Source organism: Suricata suricatta, chromosome 2 (assembly GCF_006229205.1).
Source record: "Suricata suricatta isolate VVHF042 chromosome 2, meerkat_22Aug2017_6uvM2_HiC, whole genome shotgun sequence".
In the NCBI taxonomy this organism is placed as follows: Eukaryota; Metazoa; Chordata; class Mammalia; order Carnivora; family Herpestidae; genus Suricata; species Suricata suricatta.
The window spans coordinates 82,721,382-82,735,047 of NC_043701.1; the positions used below are offsets into that span (position 1 = coordinate 82,721,382).

Consider the following 13,666-nt stretch of genomic DNA (forward strand, 5'->3'; position numbering starts at 1 on the left):
ATCAACAGTAATGGGCACATGGGTGGTTCAATCGGTTGAGTGTCAGACTTCAGCTCAGGTCCTGATCTCACGGTTTGTGAGTTTGAGCCCCACATCGGGATCTGTGCTAACAGCTCAGAGTCTGGAGCCTGCTTCGGATTCTATATCTCCCTCTCTCTCTGTCTCTCAAAAAATGAATAAATGTTAAGAAAAAATTTCTTAAAAAGAGCAACTATAAGAAAACCAAAACTAGAAGTATCACAACTTGAGACTTCAAATTATTTTTACAAAGTGGAAGTAATTAAAACAGTATGGTATTGACATAAAAAAATAGAAACAGATCAATGAAATAGAAAACCCAGAAATGAACCCCTGATTATATGGTTAATTAATTGTTGACAAAAGAGAAATGAGTATGCAACAGGAAAATTTCTTCAAGACATGGTGTCAGGAAACCTGAACAGCCACATGCAAAAGAATGGAACTGGAACCACTTACTTTCACCATCCACAGAAATGAAATGGAGATGCATTAAAGATCCAAAGTATAAGACCTAAAACCATAAAACTCGTAATGTCTCCAATATTGGCTGTAGCAACATTTTTCTAGATATGACTCTTGAGGCAAAAGAAATAAACCATCAAGATTTTAGCAAAATAAAAAGATTTTACACAGTAAACAATCCACTAAACAAAAAAGCAGCCTACTGAATGGGGGAAGATATTTGCAGATAATATACCTGATAAAAGACTTGTATCCAAACTATATAAAGAACTGATAAAACTCAACATCCAAATAATCAATTAAAAAGTGGGCAGGACACAAGAACAGACATTCCTCCAAGGAGGAAATCCAGATGGCCAATGGACTCATGAAAAGATGCTCAGCATCAGTTGTCATCAGGGAATTGCAAATCAAAACTACAGTGAGATATTCAGTCACACCTGTCAGAATGGCTAAAATAAAAAAACACAAGAAATAACAAATGTTGGTGAGGCTCTGAAGAAAAAGGAACACTCTTGCACTGTTGTTAGGAATGCAGACTGGTGGAGCAGTTGTGGAAAACAGTATGGCGTTTCCTCAAAAATTTAAAAATAAAAATACTCTGCAGTCCTACTATTGGGTATTTACCTCAGAAATACAAAAACACTAATTCAAAGGAATACATGCACTCCCTATGTATAGTGGAGAATTATTTATAATAGGAAACTATGGAAGCAATGCAAGTATGTACCATTCAGTACATGAATGGATAGAGTATGGTACATGTAAACACTGGAATATTACTCAGCCAGAAAAAAGAATAAAATCGCTCCATTTGCAACAATATGGCTAGAGCTAGAAAAAATATTGCTATGTGAAATAAGTTAGGAAAGACAAATACCATATGATTTCATTCATGTGGAATTTAAGAAACAAAAGAGATGAGCAAAGGGGTAGGGGCAAAGACAAACAAGGACACAGGCTTTTAACCAGAGGGAACAAGCTGGTGAGTACCAGAGAGAGTACGAAGGAGAATGGTGAAATAGGTGAAGAAGATTAAACAGTACACTTCTGGGGGAAAAAAGTAAAAAAAAATATATATATAAGGAAAAACTGTAATACAAAGGATCCAAACAAGAAGGGAATTACTGAAATTCTCCCAGGGTAGGAGGGGCTGGCAAGAGCCATGGTTTATGTTTTCCTTCCACCTTGATATCATTGACAGGAGAAAGGTCTGGCTATCCTAGCTGACCTGTCACCCCAGTGAGCCCCAGGACCCTACCCTGCACCAGCCCTAGCCATCCCATCAAAGTAGCCTCGGAGCAACATAAACCTGATGCTCATGGTCAGCTCTTACTGCAGTTACAGCCATTGTGCCAAGGTGACACAAGTGGAAAGCTCCCTGGAACACTCTAGGCCTATAGTACTTTGGGGCCAGAGGGCTGGCTAGGGCACTCCTAGCTCTGAGTGATTCTGGACCTCCCAGCCCCCACCTGCTGCCTTGAGCACCCTGGGACCCACCCAGTGTGCGCCTCGCCAGGGCACCCTCTGCATTGAGTGCCCCAGGACATCCAGGTGTTCTCTCACTTTACCTTTAGCTGTCCTGCCAGGGTGCCCTGTGCACAGAGCTTTGGGAGTCCCAGCCCACGCCAGCCAAAGTCACCAGGCATAATAGCTTCCTTTGGGGATGTCCACACACAAGACCATTCCTTCAAGTTTGGGAGAATTCTAATTCATAGAAGCAAACAAATGACAAGCAAAATGAGACAGAGGAATATGCTCCAAATGAAATGGAGATAAGCAATATGTCTGATATAATTTAAAGTACTGATCATAAAGATGGACTGGAGAAAAGAGTGGAATAACTTGGTAAGAAGTTAAACAAAGAGAAGATACTAGAATTGAATACAATAACTGAAATGAAAAATACACTAGAGGAAATCAACAGATTAATGGTTACAGAGCAAGTGTTGCAGAAGATGCGGTAATGGAAATCACCAAGCTGAACAGAAAAAAGAACTTTAAAAAATGAGGGTAGATCAAAGAATGTCTTGGACAATATCAAGTGCATGTTCACATTATAGAGATCCCGGAAGGAAAAGAGAGGGGGAGGAAAACACACAGAGAGCTCCAAACAAGATGAACCCAGAGAGGTTCACATTACTTGACACATGATAACTGAAATGTCAGGGGTTAAAGATAGAGAATTTTAAAGCAGCAGAGAAGCAAAAGGTATATTCAAGCAAAACCTCATAAAGCCTTTGCTTATTTTTCAGCAGAAACTTTGCAGGCCCAAAGGGAGAGACATGATACATTCAAAGAGCTGAAAGGAAAAAATCCCTATAACCAAGAATATTCTGTCTGGCAAGGAGAGAGAGAAAGAGTTTCCCAAAGAAAAGCTAAACTAAACCAACCTTACAAGAAAGGTTAAAGGGACTTCTTTAAGTAGGGGAAAAAAAGGCCGTAGTTGCAAGTAGGGAAATAATGAATAAAAATATATAAAATATAACAACATTTACATGAACTGGGGAGGTGGGAGTAAAAAAGTTCTTTTACAATGTGTTTGAACCTAAGTGGCCACCATTTTAATATAGATTGCTTTCTACCTGGGACGTTATATATAAATGTCATGGTTTCCACAAACTAAAAACTTGATACACACAGAAAATAAAAAGAAGCCATGCATATCACCACAGAAAATCACCGATCACAAGGAAAAAGAGCAAGAGAAGAAATGAACAGAGAACTACAAAAGCAACCAGAAAACATTTTAACCAAATGACAGTAAGTACATACCTATCAGTTATTAACCATCAAATGTGAATGGTCTTAATGCTCCAATCAAAAGACCTTAGATGACTGGATGGATTAAAAAAAACCAAGTCCCATCTATATGCTATCTACAAGAGATTCACTGAAGAGCTGAAGACACACATAGGCTGAAAGTGAAAGAATGGATAAAGACATTCCATGTAAAAGGGACAAAAAAAAAAAAGCTGGGGTAGCAATACTCAGATAAAATAGATTTTATTTTTTTAAACATTTTTTAATGTTTTAATTTTTGATAGAACATGAGAGGGGGAGGGGCAGAGAAAGAAGGAGACACAGAACCTGAAGCAGGCTCCAGGCTCTGAGCTGTCAGCACAGAGCCTGATGCGGGGCTCAAACCCACAATCTGTGAGATCTGACCTGAGTCGAAGTTGGAGGCTTAACTGACTGAGCCACCCAGGCGCCCCTAAAATAGATTTTAAAACAAAGACTATAGCAAGAGACAAGGGCACCATTTAACAATAGAAGGATCATCCAGTGAGAGGATATAGCAATCAAAAATATATACCCAACATTGGAGACCTAAATACAATAAAGCAGATAATAACAGATATAAAGAGAGAGATTGAGAGTAATACAATAATAGTAGGAGACTGACCCCTACTTTCATCAGTGGATGGATCTTCAGGCAAAAAATTAATAAGGAAACAGTAGCTTTGCATTCTAGACCAGAGGGACTTTTATATACAACATCCCATCCAACACAGCAGAATGTATATTCTTTTCAAGTGGACATGGGGATGTTAGGCCATAAAACAAGTCTCAAAAAATTTCGGAAGATTGAAATCATATCCTGCATCTCTTCTGATCATGAAAGTATGAAACTAAAAATCAATCACAAGAAAAAACTGAAAGAAACACAAACACAGAGACAAGACAACATGCTACTAAACAAAGAATTTGCCAGTGAGTCAACAAAGAAATCAAGAGGAAATTTTAAAAATACATAGAGACAAATGAAGATGAAAGCACAACAGTCCAAAATCTTTGACATGCAGTAAAAGCAATTTAAGAGGGAAATTTATAGTCAAACAGGCCTACCCTAAGAAACAAGAAAAATGTAAAGGAATCTAACCTTAAACCTACAGTAGCAAGAAAAAGAACAGACAACGCCCAAATCTAGTAGAAGGAAGGAAATCGAGCAGAAATAGATCAACTAGAGGCTTAAAAAAGAATGGAAAAGATCAATGAAACCAGAAGCTGGTTCTTGAAAAGATACGTATCTGAACAAACCTTAGTGTATTTAGCCTTTCTCCTATTGAAAAGTATAATGAGATTGTTTCCAATTTTAGCTTTAACTAGTAATACCACACATCTTGTGCCTATCATTCACATGTTTGAACGTTTCTTCACGCTGGGTCAGTTTTGACTTCCAGGGAACAGTTGGCAATGTTTGAGGCATTTTTTATTATAAAGACGGAGAGGAGGTATGCTACTGGAATCTAGTGGGTAGAGACTAGAGACACTGCTAGAGACAATGCAAGAACAGACTCCCATCCACCCCCATACAAAGTATTTTCCAAATTCTCCAATTTGTTAATACTGTGAAGGTTGAGAAACAGCTCTGAGGCATATACTGAGAGGTGGGATTGATTAAATTTGGGGTAGGTGCAAGTTTTTTCAGTTATTATACAAAATCGAGTTCTGTAAAACATAAAATAATTTCAATAAAAGTAAAATTTTGGAGTATCTTGAAGTTTCTTTGGTGATGATGGCAAGCCAGCAGTTATAAGCAATTTAATTAAACCTGATAGAGTTAGTGGAATTATATAGAGTTAACTACATTATCTACCCACCCAGAAGGTGCATATAATCTTTTAACATCATGAACTAAAATACGTTGTTACTTGCCGTCTGATTAAAATATAGAGTGAGAGTCTGCTTTAAAAAAGTATCATTTGTGTCAGACAATAGTAGCTGGACTATTTAGGCTGATGATGCTAATTGAATGAGAGAAAAATCAGAGCATGAAAAACGTAGAATTTTTTCCTGACAAAGATTATTATTAAATACAGAAAAGTTAACGGTTTGAAAGCTTTCTCTCTAATGTGATTTAAATTTCTTTTAATGTTTATTTTTGAGGGAGAGAGAGAGAGAGAGGGAGACCCACAGAATCAGAAGCAGGCTCCAGGCTGTCAGCACAGAGCTTGACACAGGGCTTGAATTCACAGACCGTGAGATCATGACCTAAGCAGAAGTTGGATGCTCAACTAACAGAGCCACCCAGGCACTCTTATCTCTAGTGAGATTTAAATTAATGTTTTGGGATGCCTGGGTAGTTCAGTAGGTTCGGGATCTGATCTCATGGTTCATGGGCTTGAGCCTTTTATCAGGCTCTGCACTAATGGTGCCGGAGACTGTTTGGGATTCGCTGTCTCCCTCTTCCCTGTCTTTTCCTCTCCCCCCTCTCAACAATAAACGTTTTTAAAAAATTAGTGTTTTAATTGAAAGCAAGGGAATTAGCAATGAATTTTGCAACCCACTTTTAAGACCCATCTTTGAAAATTTGATAGCCCCAGATTTCAAAGCTATAAACCCAAAATCCCCAGATCGTGCTTGTGTGAATACAACTTAGTGTATGACTTGTGGGTGGTTTATGCATGTTCTTGAAATCTCTCTATGGGCCACTCCCAGTCCCCAGATTTCCAGGTTAAGAACTTTGCTAAAAATCTGTGAAAACTCTTATTAAAGTGCTAAAAATAAGATATATTTGAAATTATCACTGAGTAGTAAAGACACATCTATATTGCTCGCATTTTCAGTGATGGAGAAAAATAGCTGACTTGGAATTAGAATTTTTCAAGACCTCTAACATTAAAAGAGTGAATAGTATCTTAATTTTATATCTATAACCTTCATTTTTCTTTGTCTTTTGTTAGGTGTATGCAGCAGTGCTATGGCAACAAACTAATGAAAACCAACAAAATGCAACAGGAAGAGTATGTTTTGGAACTGCCCTACCAGAAGAAAAACTCAATGACTTTCGTGATGAACAGATCGGACAGTTGCAGGAACTGATGCAAGAAGCTACTAAACCTAACAGACAATTTAGTGTCACTGAATCTAGGGAACCAAAATTTTAGTCTGTACCATAAAGCTTTAGCATTTTAAGTTCAGAACCCCTTATTTTAACTCTTAGGGTTTCTAAAAATGTATTTCTTCAGCTTAGAGGCTTTGTGAATGCCTAGTGTTCATGAAATATTCTTTAATTTGGGGATCTTAATAATGCTGTCTACAATATGTAGATCAATATGACTAGAAGACAGACTTCATATGATTGAAATAACAGTACTTGCTGGATGGGATTTGACTTTTTGACTAAACAAGAATGACTATAACATGGACAAAATTGTAGAATTTTGCCAGAAGGTTTTTTTATATGTAAATTTCATGCTGTTCTTGTTGAAGCATTAACCTCAGGGCTTTAGCTTCAACAGACAAGTATGTTATGATAACAACGGATGTGGCGTTCCATCAAGGTTTTTATTTACATACATGGATTGTCATCCTGAAAGGTTTTTCATTTGTTTTAATGCTACATGTATGATTATTGATGTAAATATGCCTTCTCCCTGAGTCATTGTTTATATACAATGAAAGATTAAAAAGAAGCGTTAAAAGTATTATATATTGTACAGTTTATCAATAACAAATGATCCCTTAAATTTTGTAGTTACCTTGAGAATCTCAATTTATTGCCTCATCCTTGGGGAGATCAAAACACTTTCATAAATTTGTCTTCAGTTGTTATAAACTGAAAAAATCAAGAGGTAATTCCCACTCACATGTTTTAAATGTTTAATTTTTTTAAAAATTACACACTTGTGTGGCATCTGGGTGCTTCAGTCAGTTAAGCGTTCAACATCGGCTCAGGTCATGATCTCACAGTTCATGGGTTTGGGCCTCGCATCAGGCTGTGTGTGTCTCTCTCTGCCCCTCCCTTACTTATGCTCCCTCTGTCTCTCAAAAATAAAGAAATGTTTAAAAAATAAAATAAAGATATCTACTTTAAGATTCTGAAGTGATCATTTTTCAGATCCTATTACATTTATTCAACTATTTAAAAATTCATACTCACTCTCTTTTGCTGGATTGGACTTTTTCTTTGTGTATGGCTGCCAGACTCCTCATTTCTTTTTAATATCCCTCCTTGAATTAGTCTGGAGGTTGATGCCGGTCTTTTCTTATTGAAAGACAGGTGGTCAATCAGTAATTAATCTAGACTTTACATTATAGGCTCCAGAAATACAAGAAATGAATAGGATAAAAGCTCTTGCCCTCCAAGGAGTTTAAAATCTAGCTGTGCATTTAGGAACCATTTCATCGTGAACAAATATATCACATCCTCAAACTCTACAATCTTGTTTTTCTAGCTTATAGAAATCTAACACCCATGAGGACACTGCTTCTCTGTGTTTTGTGAAGTGGGAGTTATGGATCCTTTTACGTTCACAGTAATGTCTGGTTCCCTCCTGTTACCTCTTTCAACCCATCACTGGACCACACTCGTGTAAGAATTCTCTTTCATTTGTAGTGTTTTCTTGTGATACTTATTTATTTTCTTTAGCAACTGGCTCATACTTCTCCATCTCAAGTTTGGGTATCATTTTGGTGACTTTAACACTATAGTCCATATGGCTGACGTATCTAGTACCTAATTGTCTTTGATGGCTCATTATTCACCACCCATAACATTTTTGGGGGGAAATCATGGCCATATTTATTGGACATCATAGAAATTACTAGCTTGAGGTATTTCACAGTTTTACTACTGCAATGCAGCATGAGTTTGGGTGACATCTTTGAGAAGCTGTGCCTTTAGTGATTGCCGTGATAAAAGCATCACACAGACATCAGTAAGAAGGTGCTCAATATGATTACAGAGTTTGACAAACTGTGTTGTGTCCAGCAGGCAAAGTTTTTAGAGCATAAAAACTTACTCAGTTGTTTGGACTGTGTAAGAAACTATAGTGTGTTTTGTTTGTTAGTTTTTGCTGTAGGTATGCTGTGTAAATACTGAGACACTAAGAATGTATAAACTGAGAAAGTCTGGGAAGTGCTGCAAGAAGCAGTGTTAACGGAACTCATTAGTGTTTTGTTCAATGTTGTTCTTTTACTGCCTTCCTTCCTATCTCAGTCTGCCCTTTCTGTGACCTTTCATTTCCTTCAGCCGTTTAGCAATACCCTCAGTGTCATTGTATTCTTTTTCTTTGACCTCATCTACTGCTCTCACTGATGTAACCACTCACAAGAAATCAATAGGATACTAATCAGTGCAAGACTGATAGAGTTATCCTGAGTCTTGGTAGTATTAACTGTTCCCTACCGCTTTGAAATCACTCCTGCTTGGATGAAACGATACTGTATATATAGAAAAACCTAAATATTCCACCAAAAAACTATTAGATCTGATAAGTGAATTCACTAAAGTTGCAGGAAATAAAGCCAATGTACAGAATGCTGTTGCATTTCTGTACACTAATAAAGCAGCAGAAAGAGAAATTAAGCAATCCCTAGCAAAATAACACTAGCATTCTTCACAGAGCTAGAACAAACAATTCTAAAATTTGTATGGAGCCAGAAAAGACCCCAAATAGCTAAAACAATCTTTAAAAAGAAAACTAAAGGTTTGCCAGACTTCCAAGTTCTATCACAAGGCCATAATCATTAAGACAGTATGGTACTGACACAAAAATAGAGACTCAGAGCAATGAAATAGAATAGAGAACCCAGAAGTGGACCCACAAATGTATGGTGAACTAATCTTTGACAAAGCAGGAAAGAATATCCAATGGAAACAAGTCTCTTCAGCAAGTGGTGCTGGGAAAACTGGACAGGGACATGCAAAAAAATGAACCTGGACCACTTTCCTACACCATACACAAAATAAACTCAAAATGGAAGAAAGACCTAAACATAAGACAGGAAGACATCAAAATCCTAGAGGAGAAATAAGGCAAAGACCTCTTTGACCTCAACCACAGCAACTTCTTACTCAATACCTCTCCAGAGACAAGGGAAACAAAAGCAAAAATGAACTCTTGGGACCTCATCAAAATAAAAAATCTTTTGCACAGTGAAGGAAATAGCAAAACTAAAAGGCAATCAGCAGAACGGAGAAGAGATTTGCAAATGACATATCAGATAAAGGGTTAGTATCCAAAATCTATAAAGAACTCAACACCCAAAAAACAAATAATCCGGTGAAGAAATGGGCAAAAGAAATAGACACTTCTCTAAAGAAGACATCCTAATGGCCAACAGACACATGAAAAAAATGCTCAACATCACTTATCATCAGGGAAATACAAATCAAAACCATAATGAGATACCACCTCATACCTGTCAGAATGGCTAACATTAACAACTCAGGCAACAACAGATGTTGGTGAGGATGCGGAGGATTTGGAGAAAGAGGATCTCTTTTGCACTGCCTGTGGGAATGCAAACTGGAACAGCCACTCTGGATAACAGTATGGAGGTTCCTCAAAAAATAAAAAATAAAACTACCTTAATACCCACCAATTGCACTACTAGGTATTTATCTAAGGGATATAGGTGTGCTGTTTTGAAGGGGCACATGCAGTCTAATGTTTATAGCAGCACTATTGACAATAGCCATAATATATAGAGTCCCAATGTCCATTGATGGATGAATGGATAAAGAAGATGTGGTATACATTTACAATGGAATATTACTGGCAATAAAAATGAAATCTTGCCATTTGCAACTATGTGGATGGAACTAGAGGGTATTATGCTAAGTGAAATTAGAGAAAGACGAATAACATATGACTTCACTCATATGAGGACTTTAAAAGACAAAACAGATGAACGTAAGGGAAGGGAAGTAAAAATAATATAAAAACAGGGAGGGGGACAAAACATAAGAGTCTCTTAAATATAGACAACAAACAGAGTTGCTGGAGGAGTCGTGGGAGGGTGGATGGGCTAAATGGGTAAGAGGCATTAAGGAATCTATTCCTGAAATCATTGTGGCACTATATGCTAACTAACCTGGATGTAAATTAAAAATAAATCACAAAAAAAAAATTAAGAAAACAATCCCACTTACAACTGCACCAAAATGATAAAATATTTAAGAAAACCTAAGCAAAGAGTTGAAAGACCTGTACTATGAGAACTATAAAGTACTGATCACAGTAATTGAAGATGACACAAAGACATGCAAAGACATTCCATGTTCAGATTGGAATATTGTTAAAATGTCCATATGACCCAAAGCAAGCTATAAATTTAATGCAATCTTTATCAAGGTATCAATAGCATTTTTTTGTAGAACTAAAAAAATACTAAAATTTGTATGGTAACACAGAAGACCCCAAATAGCCAAAGCAATCTTGAAAAACAAAACCATACATATCACAATTTTAGACTTCAAGTTGTATTACATAGCTATAATCATCAAAACTGTATGGTACTGGCACAAAAATAGACACAGATCAGTGGAACAGAAAACCCAGAAAAAACCCCCTGATCATATGGTCAATTAATCTACAACAAAGGAGGAAAGAACATGCAGTGGGGAAAACATAGTCCCTTCAACAGTTGTTGGGGGAAACTGTACAGCTACATGCAGAAGACAAGCACGTGAAACTGGACTACTTTCTTACTCCATATACAACAATAAACAAAATGGATTAAAGACCTACGTGTAAGACCCGAAACCATAAAAATCCCTAAGGAGAGCAAAGGCAGTAATTTCTGACATTGGCTGTAGCAAAATTTTCCTAGATGTGTCTCTTGAGATAAGGGAAACAAAGGCAAAAACAAACAATTGACACTACAGTAAAGAAAAACAAACAAAAGCTTCTGCACAGTGAAGGGAATAACAAAACTAAAAGGCAGCTACTGAAGTGGGAGAAGATATTTGCAAATGAAATACCTGATAAAGGGCTAGTATCTAAGATGTATAAAGAACTGATAAAACTGAACACCCCCAAAATGAATAGTCCAATTGTAAAATGGGCAGAAGACATGAACAGACATTCCTCCAAAGAGGACATCAAGATGGCCAGCAGACACATGAAAAGATGCTTAATGTCACTCCTCATCAGGTAAATCAGAACTATAATGAGATATCATGATCTTATGATCGTGATACAGTAACCTCACTACTGGGTATTTACCACCACCCCCAATACAAAAACACGAATTCAAGGGGATACATGCACCCCTCTGTTTACTGCAGCACTGTTTACAGCAGCCAAACTGCAGCAGCCAAAGGGTCCATTGATGATGAACGGATAAAGAAGATGTAGTTGTTATACACACAGAGACAGGAGTATCACTCAGCCATAAAAAGGAATGAAATCTTGCCTCTTCCGACGACATAGATGGAGCTAGAGAGTGAGGAGGGATCACGGAGTTCGCTGACAAGTGGCAGCTCCTCACTCCCACCAGGTGGGATACGTGGGATATTCCTCAGGCCTCCTGGCTGCCCAAGAATAAAGCAAAGGTGAAAATCAAATGGTTAACTTAAATAGATCATGGCCCTGCAGGACCTAAGTTTCCATCACCCCTCCATCCTGCTGTGGGAAACAAAGCCAGAAAGAAATGGCAGGTAGAACTAAATTTCCTTACACTTGCAGCCCATTGGCAAATACTTGAGGCTTGCAGAGTAAAACATTTCTCCAGGACCGCCTACTGTTTTAATGCTAATGCTTTGCTAGGGGAAAAAACAACCCTAGCTAGACAATAGCTAGGCCTCCACTATCCTGTGAGTCTTCTTCAGCATATGAAAATCTCACTGGAAACTTGCCCTGGACTCCACCTCCTCCCAACTCCATAGTATAAAACCAGCCTCTCCTTGTGGTCCTGGGGCAGCTCTTCCTGTACTTCAATAACATCACTTTTTTGCACCAAAGACATCTTCAGGAATTCTTTCTTGGTCATTGGCTCCGGACTCCACAAGCCTGCTATCACCCCCAAACACCTCATCAGAGGGAACAATGTTATACAAGTAAGTCAAGGAAGACAAACACCGTATGATTTCACTCATATGTGGAATTTAAGAAAGAAAACAAAAGAGCAAAAGAAAAAAAAACCACAAAACAGACTTAACTGTGGAGAACAAATTGTTACTAGAGGGGAGGTGGGTGTGAAATGGGTAAAATAGGCGATAGGGATTAGAGAGGACACTTAGGATGAGCACTGGGTAATGTATATAGAGTTGTTGAAACACTATATTGTACGCCTGAAACTAATATGCTTACATGTTAACTACAATGACATATAAAAACTTAAAAAGCCACTCTGGCTTGGTTTGTGTACTGCCTAACTTTATGCTGATAATTTTTCTTACCTTTTTTCTTTCTTAATAATGATGTTCTCTGAGATTTCATCTTTAGGATTCTTTACACATCCATTGCTACAAATATTAGCTGTACTCTTAAATCTGTAACACCAACCTAAATCTCATTTTTGAACTCAAATCTGTGTTTGAAATTCTGTGTGGCACTTCCAACCCATTTAAAAAATGAACTTACTTTCAGGGAGCATGGGTGGCTCAGTAGGTTTAATGTTCAGCTCGGTTTCAGCTCAGGTCATGATCTCATGCTTCATGAGATCAAATTTCCACCCACCTCCTCTCTGACCTTCCCCTGCTCATGTGCTCTCTGTCTCAAAAATAAACATTTAAAAGAAAACAAACTTTCTTCCCTTATCAGTGAATGAACATTAGTAAGTAACGAGTTTACTACTTCAAAATTCTATAATTCAGCCTAGATTTCACCATTTCTCTAGTGGCCTCCTTTTCATTCTTCAGCAATTCTGACAGCTGGCACCATTTTCCTTGTCCTCCTTTAGCTAGCGAGCCACATGTTTGCAGAAACCAATTCTAGCACTATCTACCTTGTTAGCACCACTTACCCCACACTAGCAACACTGAGGATCTACCACACCCAATCTGCCTGCCCTGGCAGCTACTTCTCCAAAGCAGCTCCCCCCTCCCCCAGCCCCTGCCACACCCAGTGGGGACCCTCAGTAGGGAGCCATGTTCTCCCAGAGTGACTGCCATGCCGCCACACCTGACAGACAGCCCCTTTGGGGATAAGCACCGCTCTAACATGACTCCTGCTCCAGGGATGGGAGAGCTAGCCCCGCCAATCCGCACACGCAGCAAGTACAGCTGGACCTCTCACTGAGCTGTGCCAGGAGCTAGCCCTCCCCCCACCAGCAAGCCTGAAGTTGCTGCAGTTGAGCCCCTCAGTCAGCCATACCAGGGTAAGCCCTGCCCACAAGTACACCAGCAGCAGTCATAGCTTGGTACTAACAGCTGGGCTGCAGGCCAGCCTTATCCACTGGCCACCGACAGCAGCGTAGGCCCAGCCACAATAGGAAGGCACACACAGCC

General features: G+C 38.5%; 1 protein-coding gene across 1 annotated transcript in view; it reads left to right on the top strand.

Moving 5' to 3' along the window:
* Positions 1-6,914, top strand: part of SDHAF3 (succinate dehydrogenase complex assembly factor 3) — a 61,929-nt gene extending 55,015 nt beyond the window's left edge. Inside the window, exon 2 of the mRNA XM_029929370.1 lies at positions 6,171-6,914. Coding sequence (XP_029785230.1) covers positions 6,171-6,374 — 204 coding nt within the window. The 3' untranslated portion in view covers positions 6,375-6,914. The remainder of the gene's footprint in view (positions 1-6,170) is intronic.
* Positions 6,915-13,666: the final 6,752 nt, after the last annotated feature.